Raw genomic sequence first — 26,183 nt, 5'->3', positions numbered from 1 at the left:
TAGATCAGATCCCAGGGCTTAGTGCACAATATGGAATTTGCATTGCCTAGTTTAAGGTTTGTCACAGCTCTTTCAGATCACTGAATGCACCACAGAAGCGCTTCTTCCTGACACATTTTTTTATTTCATTCTGTTACAGAAAAGAGGGAGAAATCCAACGGAGTTCCTAATAGTTCAGCACAAATTAGGTGCAGCCCTGGGCTCAAATGTGCTGATGTGGTAAGTGAATGAAGACTACGTTACTGCCAGTAAAGCAGAAAAAATAAAATAAGATAATGAGAAATGAATCGCTGCCATTCAAGATAGGGCTCATTGCTTACAAAATGAGTGGCTTCCAAAGCAGCACTCCATTATAAAACATTAATAAATAATTATTCTGAATGTTTAGTAGATATGATCTTTCATCCCATAGAAGTCACATTAAGAAATATGAGTCCAGCCTTGCAAACATTTACACCAGGGTTCCCAGATGGTTTCAACAAAAATACCGGGCACACTTGACATTATATCACAATCTACATTACATCTTATTTAGAAAATACCGGACATTTATATTTTCTCAGTTTGTTTCCCAAAAAGAAAGTTCAAATACTGGACTGTTCGGTTCAAAACCGGACACCTGGCAACCCTCATTTACACGTGTGTCGAACTTTATTCAGTCCCATTAAACAGCAATGGCACAAAAGAGCAGGCAAACTGCATGGTTACTTAGAGTTATTTGCTGGTGTAACTTTGAGCATTCCAAGGCTGCTGTGATTTAGGGGATGAGCTGCCCTACAGCAATGCTGGAAATCAGGGAAGCACAGACATACATCCTACTTTGTCTCAAGGCCTGATTCTAGTTAACCAATTACTGTACTAGGGGTTTCCACCAGTGTGAGCCTTATAGTCCAGTGAGCCAGATTCTGCTGTCAGTGACACTGCTATAAACCTGGAGTAACTCCACTGAAGTCAAGCTGATGCATGTGTTTCTGAATGGCTCTGTAAAACTCAAGATAGGATTGGTTCATTTATCACACCAGTCTTCTCTACAGCTAACTTTTATGAGATTTAGTTTTTCTCTTCACAGCCCTGCCCTGAAGTCAGGGGATTGCAAGAAAGTCTCAGCCTTCATTTAAAAAAAAAAGTTTTAGCCCTCAGAGTTATACTGAAAAACATGAATACTAATGGCTCAAAATCCAAAAGAACCCTGAATTTGCCATTATATAATCTCATGATTCTGAGGAACCCATTTCATGATTTTGAATGCTTGGAGTTAGAAATACAGACCTTTACCCACTTACTGCTCCATTTCTAATGATGTACTCAGGTTGTGTGAGTTAATGAGTCCTTAAGACTTGGGAGCAAAGCTAATGACTGCTGTGAGAGCTAAGATCTGAGCAGGTGTAGGACTAAAACTAGACATTACAAATGACTGAAAAGAACTTGAAAACGTATAATTACTATTTGTACTCCAGTAGTCTCAGGAGTCTTCCTTGCACCGAACATCTGAGCTGGAAATGTCTGATTATATTTATACATTATAATACATTAAAATACATAAACTTGCCCCAATATAATAGAATTTTTAAAAATCAAAACCACACAAATAAAAATCATAGAACAGGACATTTGCAAAGCATCCGTCTATGCTATACAGGTAGTGTATCCCTTTCCTTTTACCCGTTTTGTCTTTCAGCTGCAACATTTCTGGGGCAGTGACTGTCTCTTACTCTCTGTTTCTGCAATGCATTACGCAATGGGGCCCTGATCTCAGCTGAAGCATCTAGGTCAGGGGTGGGCAAAAAGGATCTCCACGGGCCACCAAGTGGGTTGATCAATCCCGTGGAGGTCCTGCCGCCAGGGCCGGCTCTAGGTTTTATGCTGCCCCAAGCAAAACAATTTTTGCCCCCCCCGCTCCGCCCTGCCAAAGAAAAAAAAACAAACAAACACAACAACAACACCGGGATTCTGTTGAAGGGGAAAAAGGGGGGGGGGGGGGGGGTGACCGAAGTTGTTGAGCAAAAAAAAAAAAAAAGGACTTAGGCCAAAAAAAATAAAATAAAACAGCATGTGTTGCCTTTAAGAGTGAGTGAATAGATAGAAACAGGGGAGCTTCCCTTAGGTGTTTTGGCCACCAGCCATTTTCTGGAACCAGGTAAGCATGGTGGCTGGAGTCAGGGGGCTCAGCGTGTTGAGTGCCAGGGGAGTTCGGGCTGGAGGAGAGGCCAACCACTGACTGTGCTCAGCATTTTCGCCTCCTGGTCAGGGAAAAAAAATCAGAAAATACCAGACACCTCAGGGGTCCGGTATTCTCTGAATTTTTTTTACCGGACAGGAGCTGAAAATACCGGACTGTCTTACCGGACATCTGCAATCCTAGGCAGGAAGGGGGCGTCTTACCTGGGATTTCCACACGATGTAGGTGGAGGGGTGGCTGATGGCCGGGTCCAGACTGTGGGCATGGCAGAGCGGAGCCTCCTGTTGGAGTGGAGAGGCTCTTGGAGGAGGTAGCGGCTGCTGGGGAGGAGCAGGACTCAGGAGATAGGGCTGGCCAGCAGGCTCCAGGACCAAGCACACATGGTGCCGGTGCTGGCTGCACATAGGGTTGCCAGGTATCCAGGTTTCTACCGGACAGTCAGGTATTTGCATCCTCTGTCCAGTAGCTAAATTCAGAAAATACCAGACACGTGCAATGTCCGGTATTTTCAGAATTTCTGGCCGGGCGCCAGAGGGAAGCCTGGCGGGGGCGGGGAAGCGACTGGGAGGTGGCTGCGATTGGCGCTGGGAGCTCTGTGGTTGTGTGCAAAACCCAGGCCGAGCAGGGGCACTGGCCAGGACTCCCAGCCACTCCCCCCACCTGGCTTCTTCATACAACCAGAGGGTCCAAGCCCAATTGCGGCCCTGCCTCCCAGCTAGGAGCCTCTGGTTGCCTGCAGAAGCTGGGCAGAGGGACTGGCTCCCAGCCCCTTCCCCTGCCCCAGGCTTCTACTAGCAACTAGAGGGAGTGCCTGATGGGGCGCGGCCTGTTGGACTCCAGCTGTGGCCAGTCGCCGCACCTCCCCCCCGCTCTGCTTCCCACTCCCCTTCCTCCGGCCCCCCCTCCTCCCGTCCAGACCCCCAGGCCCCCGATCCCCTCCCAGCTCTGCTTCCTGCCCCCTCTTCCTCCTGGCCTGCCCCGCCTCCTTCCTCCAGGCCGGTCCCTTCCCCGCCTCCCACGATCAAGTGTGTCCGGTATTTTTTGGGGGGGGGCGTAGTGTCTACCTGGTAACCCTAGCTGCGCAGCCGCAGTGTCTCCCACAGCCCTTTAAAATCAGCGGGGCGGAGCTGGGCATTGCCGTGGGCAGCGCCGGCTGCTTAGCGACCGCCGGGGAGGAGCAGGAGAGGAGACAGGGGTGGCCAGCACGCTCTGGGTGCACATTGGTGCCATCTGGCTGCGCAGCCTGGGCCCAGGGCTGTGGCCCTTTAAAATTGGCAGGGCGGGGCTAGGCGTTGAGGGGGTGGCGCCAGCTGCTTACCTGAAATGCCACCCCTGGCAAAGTGCTGCCCCAAGCACCTGCCTGATTTGCTGGTGCCTAGAGCCGGCCCTGCCTGCCGCTCCCCCGCCTCCAGGCCAATCAGGGCCTAGGAACAGGGGAGTATGTGGCACTTAGAGTCGGCTGAGCGAGGGGCGGGAACGAGAGACTATGTGCTCCCACAGCCCTGTGAGGTGCTTGGCACTTAGACAACCTCCACTGCTGCTCAGATGGCGGGTTACTCTAAGCGCGGCGCTCTCTCACAGGGCTGGGGCAGACTTCACTTGCTCCCCCTGACCCCAGGCCCTGATTGACCTAGGGCGGAGTAGGGGGAAGCACAAAGTCTCTGCCCACTGCCAGGGGTGCAGGTGCCTAGAGGGAACCACCAGCTGTTCTGAACAGCTAGCAGTTCTCTGGGGGGAGGGAGTGAAGAGAGGGGGAAGGAAGGCAAAGACTTCACAAGCTCCTCCCACTCCCAAGCCAATCAGAGTCTGTGGCGGGGAAGCAAAGAAGTGTCCTGACCCTGCCCCTTCCACCTGAGATGGCCTGGGGCTACTTAAAAAATTTCTGAAGTGGCCCCTGGTCAAAAATTATTGCCCACCCCGAACTAGGCTGTACTGCATGGGCAACGAGTAATATAGGCAAGGGAAGGCACTGCTTTCCCAAAACTGCCTACACTACTCTAGAGTCAAAGAATCACAGAATCATAGCTCTGAAAGAGACCTCACAAGGTCATCAAGTCCAGCCCCCTGCCCAAGGCAGGACCAATCCCAACTAAATCAACCCAGCCAGGGCTTTGTCAAGCCAGGACTTAAACACCACTAGGGATGTAGATTCCACCACCTCCCTAGTTAACCCATTCCAGTGCTTCATCCCCCTCCTCGGAGGAGCTGGGGCCACACCACATGGCAGCCTGGCTACCCAGCAGCTGGGGAAGGCTGGGGCCACAATGCAGGGCAGCCTAACAGCCGGGGAAGGCTGGGGACATACCTCACGGCTCCCTAGCAACTGGAGAAGGCTGGGGCTGTGCCTCACAGTAGCCAGCCCTCGGCTGGTGTTGGGCAGGGCTTGCAAAGGGAATGTTGTGAAGGGGCATGATTTCAGGGAAGGTGTGTGGCTTTGGGTAGAAGGGGCAGGGTTTTGGCTGCCTTCCCCAGCTGAGCCTTTACCCACCACCCATGCTGTCTGTGAGCTACATTAAATAATAAAATAAAATAATAATAATAAATAACTGCATATTAAACTGCAAATTTTCATAGGCAGATATACAAATCTCCAAACATCACTTCATGGCTTTTAAAGCTTATAAAAGTATTACAGTGTTTGAAGGATGCATATTCCACATTGGATTTAATCTCCTTTGTGTCCTGGTTAAACCAAAGTAACGATAAATTCCCTCGCACATACTCACTGAGGTCCCCTAGTATAATGCATTGCTATTCAAAGTATCTGCAACCCCTTTAATCTGAATGCTTTTAAAAAACACTTTGGATAATTGGAGTTCTACTGTATTGTGGCCAAACTGAGTAACCCATGCTGTTCTGAATATCAAGTTCATTCTCTTTTAAAAAATCTTAGTCCCAAATTGGCTTTCAGTAGCTCCAGCCACAGACAAAAGCCCAAACTAGTGAAGAAGTCAGAAAACACACTTTCCTTGGAAACCTCAGGCTCAATTTCTTGTACTCTACTGCATAAGCAGGTTTCATACTCTTTCACTGAAAGCTTTATTTTAAAAGCAGCTTTTATCATTCCAGACTGATCATTCATGGCTTTATCTCAAATCCTTTATCCTTAAAGCAAGGGACAAACTCCATATCCCTTTGCATTGATTAGAAAACCATTCTTCTGGAATTAACAATGCCACTTTATAGTACAAAGGCATCTTTATTCAGGGACAATACCAGACAACTGAACTGTCAGATTGCAAAAGGAGGGTCAAATCTTTACATTACCACAGCAACGATACAGAATGTTTATCAGGGCAGTGCATTTCTTTTGTATTCTCTCTGGAAGATTTTGATTCATGTAACAAGAAATAAGAGTATTTTATAATATTTTTTAAAGTTTATATACATATATATAAACGTGAGATTTCCATGATATTCCTACTTGTAATAAGTTCAGTTAAAGATTTTCTGTGTTAGTCAGCAGTAAATGTTACTTACTAATCAATAATCAAAGTAATCAATTATCATAAAAATAACACGTTTAGGTACCTACTGCTCAATTCTGCAAGGTACTCAGCATTCTGGCCTTGATCCAGAAAAGCACTTAAGCACATGCTAAGTAGGTTCATTGCCCCACTGAAGTTAAAGTTAAGCACATGCGCAAGCAGTATCAGAGTCTAAGAATCAATCCTGAAAAATTCTGTGCACCACTAGGGTTGCCCCGACAGTCCAGTATTTGAGCTTTCTGTTTGGGAAACAAATTGAGAAAATATAAATGTCCGGTATTTTCTAAATAAGATGTAATACAGATTGTGATGTAATGTCAAGTGTGTCCAAGTATTTTTGTTCAAACCATCTAGCAACCCTATGCACCATCTTGAAAAGGCTGAGCAACCCTGGATCTCTTTATATTGAGTAGGATTTGACTATGCTGAAGAGCTGCCAGGTTTGACCCATAAGGCCTGTTCCTGCTCCCACTGGAGTAGAAGAATTTTCCCATTGATTTCAACAGGAGCAGACCCTAATGTCTACATTATGGGGCTTTATCGGAAAAAGGTATGCAAATTGTGCTCCCGTCTACACTGGGCCAAATTTTGGAAAAAAAACTTTTTTCGGAAGAGCCCTTCTTGCTCATGGGAGGAGGAAGACAGGGCTTCCAAAAGAGCACGTCTGCTCTTCCGCAAAAAAAAGCAGAAGAGCAGACCCGTTCCCTGGACGCAGTGGAGTTTTTTCAGGATATCTCTGGTATATCGGAAAACTCCCGTAGTCTAGACATACCCTCAGTGATGTCTCAAAGGAAAACACAATGGCGAGGGGGAGCAGCCTAATTCTGCTCTCAGTTACAGTAGGGCAAGTTTGTGACAACTCCTCGGAAGTAAGAAGAGTTACATGAGTCCATGGGTGGCCAGTATTCTAGGCAGGGAAAGGCATTGCCAGTCTGGCCCCGACCACACTCCACCCCCAGAACTGAGGGTAGGGGGGGGTCAGAGTGTTGCTGCCCTGGAGCACCAGCCCTCCCCATGCTCTGGGGCTGAGGAGGCACTGCTAGTCTGCAAACCATGTGTCTGACCTCACCTTCATGATAAAGAGTTAGAAGAGGGTTTCATTAGCCTTTCAAAAGCCAAAGCCCAAGAGCTCAGATGGTAAAAGGAGGTGTATACAGAAGAGTACTAGAAAAGACATTAAGTAAAGGAAAATGTAGGCTGAATATCAGGAAAAAAATTCTAATGGAATTCCTATTAGACTGTCTCCCAAAGGAAGCGAGAAAAGCCCCATTAATAAGTCATTTAAAACTGGATTGGACAAAGCCCAGGAAAATGTGCTGTCGGGAACAATCCTGCACTGTCTGTGGAATCTGGGCACATGACCTCAACGTTAATTGGAAATACTGCAACATGTCAGTAAGTCAGTGAAGTTTCCAATAACATTCAGACACCTAAAGGTGTTCAGGAAAGCACAGTGAGCTAAGTCTTTCAACATAAAAACAAAAGTACTAACTCTGGGCCACATTTTTGTCACATTTATTCCAACACAAATGCAGAGTATTTCCACTGATTTCACCGGAATTGCTCCAGATTTACACCACAGCACAGGTGCACAGAATTTGCCTCACTCCTTCTAAGTAATTTTAATTTGAACTGTTGATATTTTAAAAGCGTGACTATGGAATATTTTCTATCATGTTTATTTTAGAATAAATGTTCTTACCATGTAATTCTCTATCACTGCTCTTGGGGCTTGATCCTAGCAGAATATTTAGGTAGCTTTCTGAGCAACATAAGGTCCAAACAAGCTTTGAATACTGAGCCTGCAGTAGGTTAACCCTTCCTGGACCTGTCTCGTTTCACAACCCACAAAGTTCTTATAGCCCCAGGCCAGCCAAGCATTTATGCATGGGTGAGTGAGATGACTAAGGTGAGTAACTGTGAATGATTGTGAATAAAAGGTTAACATTCTGGCCCTAAGTGCTTTGTTGGATGGGTTCCTAGGGCTGCAATGCAGCCTCTAAAAAGAGTGATATTATATTTATAATAGTTATGAAAGGGATCAAGTCCCACATTGACAAAATGTACAGAGACCCCACTTGATAGAATCACCTTTACTTACTAGGGCAAATTCTCTTGGTATAACTCAAACTCAGGCCTGATTTCAATGAAGCAATGTCAATCTATGCCAGCTGAGAATCTGTCCCACAGTCTCTATTAATGTGAATCAGTATCTTAAAGGTTTTCATTAGCATGACAAATGACCCTTTTCATTTGACTTTGTTGTACAAGACAGCAAGGTCTACTGATGAGCTAAGCATGAGATTCATTCTGTGCTAAGATCTCCTAATTCTTCATCTGTCCTTGACACCCTTTTGGCTTTAAACAAATCACATGGCATAACAGTGACTCAGTTTCTCCATCTGTAAAATGGAGATAATACTTCCTTATTGACCTCAGGTCTCAAACTAATTACAAGCTTAATTAGTTTGTAAAACCTTTTGAAATGTAAAGCATCGTGCGAATGCTAAGTCTTACTATGCTCCAGTATGGAAAAGGAGCTGGAAAATGAAAAAAACAAGCATTTTTAATATATGCAGGATCTTCTTTAGATCGAAAAGTCTGGTCTTAATAAAAATTCTGCCTAAAAACCAAACAGCTGCAACAATAATCAAAACACCATACTGTCCTTTTATATTCAGCATCAACAGCAAAAGAAAAGAGAAGGAAAGCTTCTCTTCTCAATATTTTAGCAGCATCATTCGTTTTGGTTTTGATTTTTGTATGTGTCAGCATTTCCCTTATCAGCTCACTTGCCAGAGGCTTGTAATCTGACTTGTAAAAAAATTGCTCCAGGCTGAAATTTGGCATGCATGGAATTTTTTCCTTACATAGCTGAAGCTTTTTGTAGTAGTAAAAACTGTTGCAAAAATAGCACAGTTCACTGTAAACAAATGAATACGCACCCATTAACATCTCTTTCAGTTACATACATGCGTGGAACCATTCTCATCTTCGGCCAGTGTTCCAACCAAACAGCCGCAAAACTTTGGGACAGCTGATGAAAGCTTGTCATAATTCCTTAGGTTTCAATGGAACGGTGGCAATTTACAGCACCTGAGGATCTGTTCCTTTCTCTTTCAGCTGACAAAGGCAGGAAGACACAAAGTTTAGGCCCACAAAGTCAAAACGGATCAAATTTAGAGGGGAGTGTGAGTACAAGTGACTACAGGCAGTCCCCGAGTTACGTGGATCCGACTTATGTCGGATCCGCAGTTACGAACAGGGTTTGCTCTGCGTCTCCCTGGTCTGCTGGAGAACAGCAGACCAGGGAGACGGGGAGCAAAGCCTCTGAGGACGCCGGCAGCGGGACAGCCGCGGCGCGTCTGGGCTGTCCGCTGCCCACGTGCTCCGCGGCTTTGTTCCCCATCTCCCTGGTCTCCAGCAGACCAGGGAGACGTGGAGCAAAGCCGCGGAGGACCCGGGCGGCGGGACCGCGGTGCGTCTCGGTCCCCCGCCCGCATCTCCCTGGTCTGCTGGGGGGGGGGGGGGGCACAGCTAGTACGCCCTCCCCCCAGCAGACCAGGCTTTTCTCCGGACGCCTGTGGTAGAGCAGCTGGGGCGCTGCCAGTTGGTCCCGCAGCGCCACTCTGGGCACTACTGGACCAACCCAGCAGCACCCCAGCTGCTCTGCCCCAGGCGTCCTGATTCAGCCGCTGCTGGTCAGTTTCAGCAGCGGCTGAATCAGGACGCCTGGGGCAGAGCAGCTGGGGTGCTGCTGGGTTGGTCCAGTAGTGCCGAGGAACGGCGCTACTGGAGAAACCCAGCAGCACCCCAGCTGCTCTGCCCCAGGCGTCCCCAAGTCAGCCGCTGCTGAAACTGACCAGCGCTGACTACAGGAAGCCCGAGGCAGAGTTGCTCTGCCCTGGGCTTCCTGGAATCAGCCGCTGATCAGTTTCAGCAGTAGCTGACTTGGGGACGCCTGGGGTTCTTAAGTTGAATCTGTATGGAACTGGCGTCCAGATTCAGCCTGTTGAAACTGATCAGAGGCTGATTCCAGGAAGCCCAGGGAAGAGCAACTCTGCCTCGGGCTTCCTGTAGTCAGCCGCTGGTCAGTTTCAGCAGCGGCTGAATCTGGACGCCAGTTCCAACTTACATACAGATTCAACTTAAGAACAAACCTACAGTCCCTATCTTGTACGTAACCCGGGGACTGCCTGTATAGGAGAGCCTACATTTATACGTTTGTCTGATCTGTATAAGAGTATGTTAACTTGGACTCCTTTATAGTCAGATTCAATGGGCCAAACAAGATAATATTTAGAGTGGAGAATTACACTTGATAAAGGGGGGGGTGTGTGATGTATGTAACAGAGGTCAAATTGTTGTAATCTACACACTACGGAGCCCACAGTGTGTAAATTACATCACCTAAGACTCACTTCTGGATTTGTCACTTTTTTCTTCATATAGGCAGGGGTCTTATTACCTAATGTTCTACCATCTGGGCTGCAAAGCCTGCTCAGGAAGCACTGCATTTTATATATCTTTCCTTTCATCATAACTTTCCATGCTAGCCACCTTACTTATGGCCTGCCTGGTCCTGCATTACCTGCAAAGGCAAAACTCTCACTGGAGTCAAGGGGCTTCATGCTGTATTGTGTTGCATTATATATATATATATATATATATATATATATATATATATATATATATATATATATATATATATATATATATATATACACACAGCTGCATCTGTGTAAAATTGGTGTAAAGTGGGCCTTAAACATTACTACTAATGACCATAGTGGCTGGCTCTACAAGCCAAGCTGTAATAGCCAGGACTGCTGAGGCTGAGCCAAAAAGAGGAGTGGTCTGCACAAATGTACACAGAACTCTATCTCCAGGGGGTGCCTATGTAAAACAGATGGGGCAGCTGGAGTGAACTGCAGCTGCTGTGAGCCACTCCTAAATTAAACATAAAGCCAATGTAATATTCCTACTCGGTAACATCAAACAATGCCGTTCTCCTAGTTTGCCCCAGTGTTGATGTCTTCTGGTACAGGTGCCACTTTCTCAGTTTCAGTCCACTGCTTCTTGTCCTATCATCAGAGGCCAAGGAGAACAATTTTTCTCCCTCCTCCTTGTAAACACCCTTTTAGATACTTGAAAATGTCTATCACGTCTCCTCTCAGTCTTCTCTTTTCATTCTTCGGTCATAGCTCATGTTTTCTAGATCTTTAATCATTCTTGTTGCTCTTCTCTGGACTTTCTCCAGTCTTTCCACATCTTTCTTGAAATGTGGTGTCCAGAACTGGACACAATATTCCAATTGAGGTTCAATCAGCACAGAATAGAGTGAAAGAATGACTTTTCATGTCTTGCTCACAACACTCCTGTTAATGCATTTCAGAATCATGTTTGCATTTTTTGCAACAGCATCACACTGTTGACTCATATTTAGCTTGTGATGCACGATGACCCCTATTTCTTTCTGCAGTACTCCATTCTAGACAATCTCTTCCCATTCTGTATGTGTGAAACTGATTGTTCCTTCCTAAGTGGAGTACTTTGCATTTGTCCTTATTGAACTTCATCCTATTTACCTTAGACCATTTCTCTAGTTTGTCCAGATCATTTTGAATTATGATGACTCTCTCCTCCAAAGCACTTGCAACCCCTCCCAGCTTAATAATCGTACTTGCTATGCCATCATCTAAATCATTGATAAAGATATTGAACAGAACCAGTCCCAAAACAGACCCCAATGGAACCTCACTTGTAATGCCCTTCCAGCATGACTGTGAACTGTTAATAACTACTCTCTGAGAACAGTTATCCAGGCATTTATGCACCCACTGGTGCAATACCTGCCAGTGTAGACACAAGAGAACAAAGAGTGAGAAATGAGCTGTGAGCAGATCTGCAAGGCTGGTTCATTTGGCTCCTCCTATGGCCAAAAAGAACTCTTGTCTGAACTCGTGGAATTCCATTGTTAAAACTACTGGAAAATCACAATAGTATAACCTAGTCAGTTACAACAGAATTACCTACAGACAAGCAACTCCCTTTTCAAGTGCCATAATAAACCTGGAGTTCCACCTGATCACTTCTGAATTTTGATTTTATGAAATTACTATGTCATATGTATGTTGATTCCTCCCTGATGAATTAGCAGGGCTGTGTCATGTCTGTCCCAGGCCAGTGACTATGGTGAATGATCAGCATTCTGTGATCAGCTATTCAAAGTAAAACACGTTGGGGCAATAGGCTTGCTCTACCTGAGAGAAGACACTTTCTCTTCTTGTCTTAAGGGATGAGCAGGTTAAGAATAATGGAAAATCAGCAAAAGGCAGAGCAAAATAATTAGGCGATCCCTACTTCTATAAAGGCACTCATCGGGGAAATGAGAGGAGACAGAGCCATCTTGCACTACATTAAAATACAGGAAGTTGCTGCAGGAGCAAGGAGACAATGAGATGGAGGATTCTTCTTGCCTGAAGAATATAGATGATTTCTCGAGGGAAGGATGAGCTAATGAGGGACATTGTGTGCAGGAGATTTTATTGTTTTGTATCATCTGCACTCTCCTATGCTTTATATGATGAAATACAAAGAGCATAAAATTTGATAAATTGAACAAAGTAAGAGTAAGTTACTGACAGAGAGAGTCCTTCACAAATACTGCGTGCCCCTGAGAGAGTTAAATTGTAATCCAGAAGCATAACTTCTTGGAGGTGGAGTTCTGCGGGAGAGTGTGTTTGAGTACTGGGGAGTCTGAAGGGTCAGCCACTCTGGGTAGGTGGTTGGACAGCAGGTCCCAAAACAGAGAGAGGGAGAGCCAGATAGAAAGTCTGGGCCGTGTGAGTGTGCCTAAAGTTGGGGGCAATGGCTGGACTACATTCATGCCTCACATTCCTGAAACACCTTTGGGAATGCAGAGTGCAAAGGCTTAGAGTCCCTTTGACATTCCTGGTGGGCAGCCAAAAAGGGACACTCATTATAGTCTGTGACAACGTGCATCCCAGAACTAAGACTAATGGGTGTAATCTAATTCACAGATGTATCAGAGATGGTGGGTCATCAATTCAGTCTCTCCTGAATGTGGCTCAGTATAGAATGAAAGGGAGTTTTGCCTAAGTGCAGACTTTGTCCCTTCTCTTTTGTATGGACAACCCTTTTTATGAAGAGTCACCTTGCTAGCCACTTCCCAAAGGTGTTTCAAGATAATGCTATTTAAATGTACTGTGTGTGAAATACTTGTATCTTTTGATACACTGCTTGTAATAAAATTGGTTAATCTTTTAGTTCATTATGCATTTAATTGGATTGCTCCACATTCAGAGAGTGAACTTATTCATCACATTAGTATGTCATATCTAATCTATCTACTTGCAAATTTCCACTGTACCCATCAGAATGGAATTTACTTGCCAAGTTGCAGTGAAAAGAAAAGTGGATCAATAATTACAGAGGAGGGTTTGCTGTAGACTTGTTAAACTTTGCCTTTTTCCAGTCATGCTCTCAATAGTAATTTTTAAAGACGTACCTTTCAATATAGTCTATTATAGGTACATGATATATGTATCAATCTTCCACACAGTCAGAATAAACCAGGTAGATACATTGAGCTTGCTGTTCTCAGCAAAGCCTGTATGCAGCTACATAACTGTGCCCTCAAGAGGTTATAAACAGTATAACTTTCACATTGGTTGTTAGTATTCAGAAGCTATACAGCACAAGTGCTTGTAAAGTGTACCAACATCAACTACAGTGGCAACAATTTCTCAAACTATGATCTATGGACCACAGAGAGCAGGCTGGCCAAATGTTGTTGGCGCCTTTTCCTTCTTTCCTGCTGCTAACTGTGTAAGAAGAAATTAAATCTACATTAAACACTTTCCTAATGTTACTTTTCTATGTAAGTAATTGTAATTACTGTCATGATATCATCTGATCATAAACAGTATGGGAAATGGAGTGTGTGATTGAAAATGAGAGGGAAGAGACCACAAGACAATCTCTCTGTTAAGTCTGAAAAAATTTAAGAACCTCCACAGGATATTATACTAGTATTGTTTTAAAATATATACAGACTCCACTCTTGGGATCATGTGAAACAGTAAATAATTCTCTTAAATGCTAGACAAACCAGTTTTTAACAGCTGTTCCTATTCTGTGGGGATTTGCAGTTTTTTTTAGGAGAAGAGTTGGTTTATAGTAAATATGGATGAGTAACTAACCTTTGGTTGCTACATACAGCAACAAATCTGTGAAACCTGCAGCTGTAAAACCTTGGTATCATTTCACTCGTACAGGCGAAACTGGTTTTGCACTGGGGTTTACCAGGGATCTCCCTGGAGTTACTCCTGATATGAGAGGAGACAAATGCCTTGTGTCTACTAGACTGCCCACCCACATCATCTCAATAAGAGGACAATGAGGTCAATTTGTCAACACCGGCTCCCTCCCAAACACTGTATCAGAACTGCATCTCAAGACATTTGGCCAGTCATTTTATTGACCCAAGTTAGTGTTTTTTTTAAAAGTTAGAGCCCTGTAAAAGTAGTATCAAAACCCACCATGAGTTAGAAAAATTTATCATGTTTTTATGTTTGCGTTTAATGTCAGTTAATATACTTTTACATTCAAACATTCCCTCTGAATTGTTGGCGGCACATTCAGCATCAGTGTGCTGGTGCAGGACAATTGGAAAGCGAAAACATCTATAAACAGAAGGCGAAACTGATGGACCTAGAGTCACTGCCAAACTGAGTAAAAGGCAAAAGTATAAACAAATAGTGTAAAAAGGAAAAGCACATTAAATAGTTAACATACTTTTTATTTCAATAATCTAGGTTTTGATTAATAATACAGGTAGAGTAATAGTGAGGTTTTTGGGGAGGAAACTGGGAGAAATCTTCAGCTGGTGTAAACTGTCCTTAAGACCTTGGAACTATGGTGCTTTACACCAGTTAAAGCTCAGACCCATGTTCTTTACTTTGACAGATTCAGAGGGGTTAGTCCGTAACTGAAAATACTTAAAAAATGGCAAATAGTCCTGCAGCACCTTAGAGACTAAGAAAAAATGTAGATGGTATCATGAGCTCTATATGAAGAAGTGGGTTGTGCCCACAAAAGCTCATAATACCATCTACATGTTTTGTTTGTCTCTAAGGTGCTGCAGGACTATTCGCTCTTTACTTTGACAGCGTCCCTTTAACTTGTCCAAGTTTCTGACCGACCAGAACCTCCTGTCTCCTACATCCTTACTATCTTAAATTGTTTTTCATGCATCTTCTGGTTTCTCAATTTGTTCATTTTTTACGCATTTTCCAGCAGTCTGCATGAAATCAGAGACGACTCTAAAACCTAGTAGAGAGGGAAATGACACATGCTGGGTAAGTAATTTCTGAACTGTAAGTACAGTTGTCTGTGATTTTAGTTTATACCATAAGTTCACTGATCTTCTGTATTAGCACCCACGAAAAATAAATTCTGAACACTTAGGGCCACCCCTCCTTGGAAAGCTGTCCTGCACAGCTGTAAAATGCCACTGGCTTTTACTGTAACCTTAAGGATGCCTCTTCCTGCCTCACATTTGATTCCAAGTCTCCATCGAAGAGGGATGGAATCCTTTCAGCACAAGACAAAAACCGCAAAGATTTGTGAGTTTTCCACTCTTCCTGTTCCCCTTTCCTCAACATTGACTGAGAAGGTTGTCATATTTCACTAGCATGGAATGTAATCAGAAGCAGGAGCAGCTCAGCCAGCAAGCCTGCAGAAAGGAGGGAGCACTGCCAGAAAACTGGATAAATTAAAATTAAAATAATCTGATCAGAGACAAATTAAAAACAGCACAGTGGCTAAAAAGTAATCAGAAGTGAAACCTTTGCAGGAGGTGGACTTGAAAATAACCAGTCTGAGTGGGATCACAAATATTATTTAATCAAACATCTCCATCCCTCTGCCTGGGGGCGCAGAAGAGGGTGGAATTTTGTGACAAAGTGAGCTTCTGGAACTATAAGGTACTGTCATAATTATCACTCAAGGTGTTGCTATTTTCTTCCATATTGTGAGCCATATTAAATACAGAAATGCCTGGTAGATCACACAGCAGAGAGAAGGGTAAGCAACAGTGTCCGTTTATTTCCAAGTCTAGAAATTACTTTAAAGCTTTGGATCAGATGTTCAGATGGTATAAATGAGCTCCTTAATGGAGCTACAACATACACAAACTCAGAATCTGGCCCAGATAGCCTTCCTTTCCCCTGATTGTCAACTTTAATATGCATAGTGCAGCCACATTTGCAATGATACACTTAAAATGTATTTCCGTTTCATTAGTGCATGAGCCTCTGTTTGGAAGGAAGAGAATTACAAATCCCAATGAAGCACACAACTGTGCTTTCTGAATTTGCACTTCTAGATACAGATATCACAGGATGTGTGAAATATTACAGCTTTTATGGTTTCTGTGCTGAATGCCAGAGAAACACCCAACTCCACTGTAAATAGTTCAGCCTAAAATTTCATTTAAGTGAATGGTTATTGAAGAGGAAAATATTGCTCAAACATATGCAATGCTCCAGTAGCACTTACAACAATGCAGTGATGATTTACTCTGAAAAAAATGACTCTATAAACATAGCATGTGGGGTTCCAAGTGTAACATCTCAGGAACTTTGAAATTAAATCTGTTCTCAAGCAAGAAGAAAATAAAATCCCCTTAAACTGTTAGCACTGCAGACTCCACCTGGGACTTGAGAATCAAGCTTTGGATCACTCTATTCTGTAATAAAGATTCTCCTGTTGGAATCTGGGGTTTGACCCTGCAGGTGGTCCAAGTAGATAGACCCTGTGCCCCTGTGCAGCACCCTACTGAAGTCAACAACATTTCTGAAAACAAAAACACAAGGCAAAAGCCCCATAGAACTTACAATCTAATTGTACTCTTACAACCTAATCCCAGTAGTAAGTGATTTAATGCAGCATACAGTTCCAAAAGGTTACATGCCAGCCTGGCAGAAACTTCAGTACATGAGAATGAACAAGGTGGACTGCAACCTGCAGAGGTGCTGTTGTAAGCATGGGGGAAATAATGCAGTCACGGTACAAGCACAGTACAAAAATCAGAAGCTTGTGACTTACCTCCCAGGAACTGGATGCCTCCTGCTACCCTGCCCACAGTTCTGGAGATGAGCTCGGACACACAGCAGCCCATGAGCGCAGTCAGCGCCACCAAAAGGAGGAGGCCACATCCCAGCCCCGTCACCACAGTGCAGATCCTCCATTCAGCACTTGGGATAGCCTGAAAGGATGCATAGCGACCACACTGCTCTACCATCACTGTAGTCTGGCGACTCTCATCCCGCACTGGATAGGAACACCTCCGGAAAGTGCCAAAGGACACCGGCTTCTCCAGCTGGGACCCCAATAGCCAGTAGGGCATAAAGAATCCTATGCAGGAGGCAGCAGCACAGAGGAAGGAGAGAAGTGCCCAAATCATCCCAGTGCAAGTAAGGCTGGATGCCATCTTTTTACTCACAACCAATAACAGTAGCAATGAGGAGAGTGGGAGTGTGTGTAAGGGTGGGTGTGTCTTAGTTTGGAGAGATTTATGAGTAACCCAGAATCCTTCAGTCTCGGTCAATCCTCAGCCTATTAAAATCTTGAATCCTAAAGGCCATGACACACTCTTCTGTCATGAAGGTGAAGGTCCCTGGTTAAATAACAACAAGGAGGAAAAGAAAAACTCAATAATATTAAAGTAATACAATAAATAATAATTACTTCCACTCTGTGTAGCACTTCCCTTCCAAGAATCTCAAAGCAATGAGAGATTGTTGACATAAATCCCTCTTCTACCTCAAAATGTATTACAAATAACACCCAGAGTTGCCACAAATGACAGAGATAAGGGATAAATATTCCATTTTGTTTACTATGGTCATTTGCCAGCACTGTAGAGCCAGTTTCACTGTCCCCCTGTGTATTAAGTTAGTACATCATTTTCCTATGTTGTTTCTATTGGTCTTCCACACAGCAACAGGAGAAAGGAAAACATCTCATCTATTTAATCCTTACCAGCTGAAGCACTGATCCTGTAAAGATTTACACACATGCTTATATCTATGCATTCAATGGGATGACTCAGAGTAAAGTTAAGTATCTGAATAAGTCTTTGCAGGATTGAGGCTATAGAGAAGTTGGATAAGTAGTATTAAAGCACCTAACTCACTGATGAGTACAATGAGACATCAAGGAATTTTTGGTACAACAGTGCTCAGGTGCTGGATTTTCAGAGATATTAAGAATCCATAATTCCAGCTAAAGTCAAAGGCAGTTGTAAGTGTATTAGTACCTCTTAAAATTAGTCCAAAATGATCCCAAGTTGATTAATCCAAACGTGTGTTACTTAAAAGATGCAAACACATTCACCTTTTCGGCTGCAAGTGACTTGCTAAAGATCACTCAGCAAGATCTGAGGAACCCAGCCTGACTCCCAAGTCTCCTTCTCTGACAATTACATATTTCTAATGTAGCACCTTAGCATCCTCCCACTTCCAATTACAGTTCAGAACTAATCGCTACTCTCCAAAAGTTGTGGGAATAATTTTTAAAAATCCACAATGGATCATTAAGTCTGAGTCCAATAGCATTTGTGTGGTTAGGATCATTTCTCACAGCTTCTGCCAAATGAATTCTGACAGCTATTTACTTTTTTTTTACACCATGGCTACATGCCTAGTCAGTTGAATGCATTTTATGTACAAGCAATACAATTAATACTGCATTTTTACCAGTAGGGAATGTAGGAAAGGGTCTTAAAATGAAATTAAACCATGCATACCATACGAAAGTTTGTTTACTTTTTTATTTATTTAAGAGAGATAATCCTCTGCTATGAAGTATATTCTCAGGAAGAAGACTCAGTAGGTATTTGTATCCACAATCTGTATGTAGTTACCTCACCTCAGACCTATAAAAGATCAATAACAGGAAGGAAAACCTAGAAAACGGGACACAGTGTATCCAGTCTCCTCTATGTCTCTTTAGGAGGACCCAGATGCTCTTTTGACCAGAGGCTGTCTTTATCTTTGGGGCTCATGCAGCCCAAATCCCTATTTGATTATTATAATAATCAAGACACAAGTGTTTCCACTATTGGGAAAGATCAGGAGCTGTAAGGACAATATGGAGCCTTTGGTGGTAAGGTGCCAGATGCTACTCCTCCCTGGGAAGTGCGCTGCAAAGCTCCCGAGGAGCAAGCTCTGGCCCGAGACAGGTCTGCTCATATTCATGGAGTGACTTGCTAGTTTAGAAGAACAACCTCATGCCGCGCTGGACTTTTTGGGAGCCGACCAATGTGCCCCTTATGTCAGTGTCAACTTGAAATCTGAGCCCGTCCAGCTTTCCGGAGCCCTTGGGCTGCTCTCCCATTCCCCCAACCGCAGTCTTCCCCCCACCCCCCAAAAAAAAACCCTGTCCGGGGCAGGCACTGCAGCGGAGCCCCCTCCCTAAGAAGCACCCCCGTTACCTGCTTCACGTGGCAGCTGCAAGTGCCGGTGCAGCGCAGCGATCCGGACGCGGGGACTGGCCAGGTCCTGAAGTTGCCCGTCAGCTGAGAAGGCGCCGGACACCAGGCAGCAGCCGGCCAGCTCCAAGTCCGGGCGCGGCGCTCCGCCAGCTGCAGCGGGGCAAGCAGCGCTCCCTGGGCTGGGAAGGCACCAGCCAGCCAGCAGCGCCCGGCTCAGGAGCGGGGCGGGGCAGCCCGCGGGCCGGGAGAGGCGGGCACGGTCCCGCTGTGCCAGGGGCTCGCGGGGAACTTCCCTCCCTGCCCGCGAGGGAGCAGCCCGGCGGTGGCGGCGGCGCGGGGCGAGCGGGGCTGGAGGCGGGGGCGGCGCGGGGCTGGGAGGCTCGCGTGGCACCGCGCGGCCGGCAGGGGGCTGTGCCTGCGGGCGCGGGGAGGCGGCCGCGCGAGGGGCTTCCAGGCAGGCAGGGCGCGCGGCTGCCTTGCCCTGCTCTCACCGCGCGGGCCCCCGCTGCAGGCGCGGCAGCCGGCGGGACATGGGGGGAGCACAGGCGAGTGGGTGTCAAACTCCCCAGAGAAGCATCAGTCAAGGGAGCCCCGCCCAGGCTCCGCCCCCCAAGACTCCTGGGGGGGGGGAGCGCTGAGTGGGGAGAAGGGGGGTGGAGGCGTAGGCAGAGGAATAGCGGAGAAAGTTACATTGCAGCGGGGCGCGCTGCTGCTGCTGCTTGGTCTGTGTCTCTTGCGAGGGGAGGCTTCTTCCAGGCAGACAGGGAGAGATGATGGCGAGAGCAGGAAAAGATCAGAGAGGGGTGCGGGCTGCAGACCTTAAATGGAAGAAGATGGGTTGATCCACTGAGGACGCCACTGCATATAGAAAGTGGGGGTCGGGGGAAAGAGAGAGCGGAGGCTGCAGCTGATGCTCCTGCACTTTGATCAGGACGATTTTGGGAGCTGCTTTGCAGGGAGAAATATGGTTCTGGCCTATCCTAAGAGAAGAGGGTGGGAGTTTAGCTAATGTTGCAGCAGCAGTCCCACAGGGCTGATAGGTCATCATGCCAAGGGCTATAGGCTGCAGCATTTCCCAAAGTGTCCCAAAGGGGGGGGAGGGAGAGTTGGCAAACTTTTTTGAAAGTCACTGAGAATGAAATTTTTCCTGCTTTGTTTTGTTTTCTTTCTAACTTGAATAAGGTTTTTTTTCCCTCCAGACTAAAAGAAACGTTTATGCCAGAATTAAATCACATCTATAGCAGAAATGCAAAATTTCCCTTCTTGTGTTTCTTTTTCAATTCTGGAACATGGCTTGTGATCTAATTGTAACCCTGAGGCACTGACAGAGGAGAGTAAAATATGCTCTGCTTTAGCTTAAAATTGGTTTTTAGCATATCTGGTAGAAGCTCATGGTTTTAATCCCCGAAGGTCACAAGTTCAATCCCTCCTGCCCACAATGGTTGGTTTTACTTAAGTACTGGTCATGAATATTACTGATGCTAAATTAAAGAAATCCCATGTTCAGATTTAGATCACAGACCTACTTTGCTGGCAATTGTTTTTAATAATACTTACATTTTTTAAATCAAAATTTTAAAATCAGACTAATATCAAGCCCATTTATTTCTCAAGACAGCTAAAAGCAATCTTTAAATTGTATGGAAAGAATGACCATTCATCATACAATTCAAAAGTGCATTCCTTAAGGGACATTGTTTCAAGGAGAAATGGAGAGAGTCTGGTTTAATGAGTAGAACAAGATACTGGAAATCAGGGATATTATATTTTTAGTCTGCTCTTTGTATTCCAGTATCACCAAGAGGCCTTGACCAAGAGCTGCAGTCTGTTGTCTAGGTACTGCTCAAACAGAGACTGTGACCCAAAGAGTCTTCAGTCTGTTATACTGGGGGTCAGACTAGATTATCTAGATTGTAGAGGCCCCTTCTGACCTTAAACTGTGAGTAAACTAGATTTCAATAGAACACTGACACACAAGCTTAGGTTTAAGCATCTTCTTAAATGCTTTACTAACTAGACAAGATAGGCAAAGGAAATGTTGTTACTCTGGTTTTACAGAGGGTGAACCGATGAACAAAAAGATGAGGTGATTTTTCCAAGACATTTGCAGTAGAACCAGGAGTTGAATCTAGAAACATAGAATCCCAGTCCAATGTCTTATGATTTAGCTGACTATGCCACTGACTTTCTTTGTGACACTGCCCCAATCAGTTAGGCTATGTCTACACTGCAAAGAAAAGTCAGGAAAAGATACACAAACTGCAATTTGCGTATCTTTTTCCACTTTTTTTTCTGAAAGAAGCTTTTCTGAAATTTGGCCTATCTACACAGGGCCAAATTTTGGAAAAAACTCCTCTTTTGGAACATCTCTTATACCTGTCATGGAGAGGAATACAGGGATGCTGAAAGAACATGTCCGCTTTTTCGGAAACTGCTCCAGTATCCCGGAAAAGCTCTGCAGTCTAGGTATAGTCTCAGAATGTTTTCCTTCAAAGCGTTGAACACCTCCTGACAAACACAGAGTCTTCACTACAATTGACATCTGGCCAGTCAGCACCTTGCACATGTAGATTTTTGATCTATCCATTCTTTGCTTTTTCCTATCCAGGAAATGATGACGGTAGTCAACTCTCATCAGGGACATGTGACATTTAAGATGTGTAAAGTGTTTTAAGATTGAAAGCTTCTATAAGTGCAATTATTATTATAGGGCATTATTTTTAAATTACCATTGTTTAAGGCCTGATCCTGTGCTCCTTGCTCAGGCAAAACTCCCATTGAGAGAACTGGGTCCTGAAAGAAGTGTAGTGATAAATGTGTCTAAATTATGCCATTGATTGATTTAGACACATATAAAATTGTTAAAATGTTAATGAAAAAAAATATACTCACATATATAAGGCGATTTTTAGTTAAAGCTGGGGACAACTACACAAACATTAATTTATTCGTAAAGGGCATTTGCAATCTATCTCCTTCACTGTGGAAACAGATTTCCTTCATTCCTAGGTGGTTTTTAAAATTGTCTTTTAAAACAAAAGTGTCTGGATTAGATATGGAGTGGTTTCTCTGACATTGTCGCCTTTACACTAGTGTACCTTAATCTTTGCTTAGTATGCTAACCATGTCTCAACCACATGTAGTCTATACACGTTGTATATTCAATCTTAAGGGAGCATTTATATTCAAATACATATGAGGTAGCTGCTACAATGCAACTTCCATTCATGAAAATTTCACAATGAACAAGTATCAGAGGGGAAGCCATGTTAGTCTGAATCTGCATAAACAATGAGAAGACCCGTGGCACCTTATAGACTAACAGATTTATTGGAGCATAAGCTTTCATGGGCAAAGACCCACTTCATCAGATGCATCTGACGAAGTGGGTCTTTGCCCATGAAAGCTTATGCTCCAATACATCTGTTAGGGTATGTCTACACTTGCTCCCTAGTTCGAGCTAGGGATGCAAATGTGGCCGACCGAAATTGCTAATGAAGTGGGGATTTAAATATCCCACAAGAACGGCCATACTGGGTCAGACCAAAGGTCTATCTAGCCCAGTAGTCTGTCTGCCGACAGTGGCCAGCACCAAGTGCCCTGGAGGAGGTGGACCGAAGACAATGATCAAACGATTTGTCTTGTGCCATCCATCTCCAGCCTCTGACAAACAGAGGTCAGGGACACCATTACTACCCCTGGCTAATAGCCTTTTATGGACCTAACCTCCATGAATTTATCTAGCTTCTCTTTGAACTCTGTTATAGTTCTAGCCTTCACAGCCTCTTCTGGCAAGGAGTTCCACAGGTTGACTATGCGCTGTGTGAAGAAGAACTTTTGCTTATTAGTTTTAAACCTGCTACCCATTAATTTCATTTGGTGTCCTCTAGTCCTTATATTATGGGAACTAATGAATAACTTTTCTTTATTCACCCTCTTCACACCACTCATGATTTTATATACCTCTATCATATCCCCCCTCAGTCTCCTCTTTTCCAAACTGAAAAGTCCGAGTCACTTTAGCCTCTCTTCATATAGGACCTGTTCCAAACCCCCTAATCATTTTAGTTGCCCTTTTCTGAACCTTTTCCAAGGCAAAAATATCTTTTTTGAGGTGAGGAGACCACATCTGTACACAGTACTCAAGCTGTGGGCATACCATAGTTTTATACAGGGCCAGTAAGATATTCTGGCTGTGTCCAGACTCAAGGGTTTTTTCGAAAAATCTTCACTTGCGTCTAGACTACAGCCGCGTTCTTTCGAAATTAAATCAAAAGAACGCGGCTTTTCTTTCGATGGCGGTAAACCTAATTTCACGAGGAAGAATGCCTTTTTTCGAAAGTGCTCTTTTGAAAAAAGGCGTTCTTGAATGCAAACAGGGCGTTTTCGAAAGAGAGCATCCAGACTGCCTGGGTGCTTTCTTTCGAAAAAGCGGCTTGCTTTTTCAAAAGTACTGGTTGCAGTCTAGACGCTCTTTTTCGAAAGAGGCTTGCAGTCTAGACGTAACCTCTGTGTCTTATTTTCTATCCTTTTCTTAATAATTCCTAACATTCTATTTGCCTTTTTCACTGCCGCAGCATACTGTGTGGACGTTTTCAGAGAATTATCCATGATAACTCCAAGATCTCTTTCCTGATTTGTTGTAGCCAAATTAGCCCCCATCATACTGTACTATCCACTCAACAGTTATTCTGCTCAAAAAATGAGGAGTAACATTAGTTCTAACCAAGGTGTTTGATTTGACCTAATGTGTCCTGGAGCACATTTCCTGGTTCAAATCAGCTGTTGAGCGGAAAAACATGCAGGTGAGATTATGCTAATGAAGCGCAGGATCGTCTACACTTGCTCGAACTAGGGAGCAAGTGTAGATGTACCCTTATTCTATAAGGGGCCACAATGAACAAGATTCTACATCCATCCCAAAGCATTTTATCTTTCAATGAAATGGCAACATTCACTGTTCCTTCCAATTTTTGGATGGACTGCACTTTGTGTCTATATGGGGGAAATTAATCAAAACATTCAAATCAGTTTCAAAAGTACTTGGAACCATAGGTACACAACGCTCCAGTAGTGGGAGCCATTCCTATTACTAGCTTAGTGAAATGACCTCAAACCAAATTTAACTAAACTAGCTACAAGAGCAGTTTTTGTCTCCAGAGCATGTCTCTCCTGAAACTCCAGCTGGTTTTAAAATCCATTCTGCTTGTTTGAAACTATCCCATGTGGTGAGAAGGCCAGTAAGAGTGCATCTACACAGCAGAGCTTAATTCAAAGTAAGCTATGCAAACTGAACTATATCAATAGCTTATTTTGAAATTGGGAGCATCTATACAGCACTTATTTTGGAATAGAACACTCTTCCTCCAACTTTCCTTACTCCTCATACAATGAAGGTTACAGGAATCGCCGTAAGAAGTTCTCCAGCTTGACAATATTTTGACATTATTTCAAAATAACTGCCTGCTGTATAGATGCAGGCTGTTATTTCGAAATAACGTTAGTTATTTCGAAATAATGTTGCTGTGCAGACGTACCCTAAAAGAATGCCAATAAGGCAAATAGTAGGCAAATGACTACATGAAAGACCCATTGCTGGAGTCATTAAAAGCAGGATTGGGCAAAACATTCAAGAATATACTATAAGAAACAACTCTTTATTAGTAGGGCATGCAGAGAGTAATTCTCACCATATCTGATGGTCATGATACATAGCAGCAGGGCTGAAACATGCTAAAGACTGTTTTGTACTAATCAGCACAGCAGAACCAACAGAGAAAAACATGTAATTGTAGCTTTCTGTATAGTAAACAAACCCAGATCAGGACACACAATCACACTCAAGGACAGATTAGTTGTCTAATCAAAGCAAACAACAAAAGATATTTCACTGTCAGTTTAGGTATCACAGGAGAGAATATGTTCAAGGACTTAAATCAAAATAAAATGTCCAACAATGTATCGCATTTTTCACCATTTTTCACAAGGAGATAAAGGAGTATCTTTTCCTTTGCAGACCTTCATCTGGTTTTCTCCCAAGCATGTGTTTAAAACATGATTCTGTGTGGTTCTGTGCACTCTGCCAGATATGCTCAGAAGTTCACAGAACTGAATTGTTAGGCCATGCCTGTTCTTGAATTAAAAGTAGTTTCAACTGAAGTCTATAGACAGGGCCACTGATATGATGTTATATGCAGAAGGCATGATCAAGATAATACAATATTATTTAAATACAACCACATCTTAATAGTAATACAGTATCTAAATATATAGATTAGATACATATACAGGAACTCGGATTATGGTTAATAAAATAAAAATGATAGTAGCTCATGAAATATGTTTATCCTAAACTATACTGATTGGTTCATATAAATTAGTATCAATATAGTCAACCAATTATATAACAAAATCAGACCCTTGAATCCAAACCTCTGCAAATTTCAAAGCTGAGGCAAGCTAGGAAGCCGAATTTGAATTGACAGATCCAAGTACACCTGTACAGTTTTGCTGCCATATCAGATCTGAAATGAGAAGGTGTGTATTTTCTAGTTTGAATGTGGCCAGCATCTCATGATAGCAACATTTCTATTGTTGGCAGATGCATTTAAAAATCCTCTCTTAAAACAGGAATGACTGGGTTAGAAATTGGATTTCTTTTTCTGCAAGAACTGTTCTACTGTTTCTCTGTTTTCTCTGCTTATGGTCAACTCAGGACGGTTAGTTTATTCATTCAAGTTTTCAGGCTCACCAGAGTAATATACAACTAAATCATCAATACTCCATTGATGCCAGTGTAAAAAGAAATCCACTGGGAGTTATAACAAAGTATAGTTTTTGCAATGATTTCTTTCATACGCCTTGTGGGAGCTCATGTCTGGAAAAATATGGTAGTTTAATGAATGAAACAGCACATACTTAGCAATGCATCTTTTATTTAAAATTTCCATCAGAGGTCTCAGCCAAGTAGGAGACATGTTATAGAATCAGAGAC

The 26,183-nt window shown here is 43.7% G+C and overlaps 1 protein-coding gene across 2 annotated transcripts in view; it reads right to left on the bottom strand.

The window, feature by feature from the left end:
• Positions 1 to 20,047, bottom strand: part of LHFPL6 (LHFPL tetraspan subfamily member 6) — a 255,853-nt gene extending 235,806 nt beyond the window's left edge. Inside the window, exons 1-2 of one of the 2 annotated variants that reach the window (XM_089775494.1) lie at positions 19,190 to 20,047; positions 16,801 to 17,371 (exon numbers count right to left, since the gene is read on the bottom strand). In XM_089775494.1, coding sequence (XP_089631620.1) covers positions 16,801 to 17,185 — 385 coding nt within the window. In that variant the 5' untranslated portion in view covers positions 17,186 to 17,371; positions 19,190 to 20,047. The remainder of the gene's footprint in view (positions 1 to 16,800; positions 17,372 to 19,189) is intronic. The other variant, XM_075919117.2, reaches the window with a different exon arrangement.
• Positions 20,048 to 26,183: the final 6,136 nt, after the last annotated feature.

Source organism: Pelodiscus sinensis, chromosome 1 (genome assembly GCF_052426305.1).
Source record: "Pelodiscus sinensis isolate ZL-2025 chromosome 1, ASM5242630v1, whole genome shotgun sequence".
Classification (NCBI taxonomy): domain Eukaryota; kingdom Metazoa; phylum Chordata; order Testudines; family Trionychidae; genus Pelodiscus; species Pelodiscus sinensis.
This window is presented reverse-complemented; position numbering and strand designations above follow the sequence as displayed.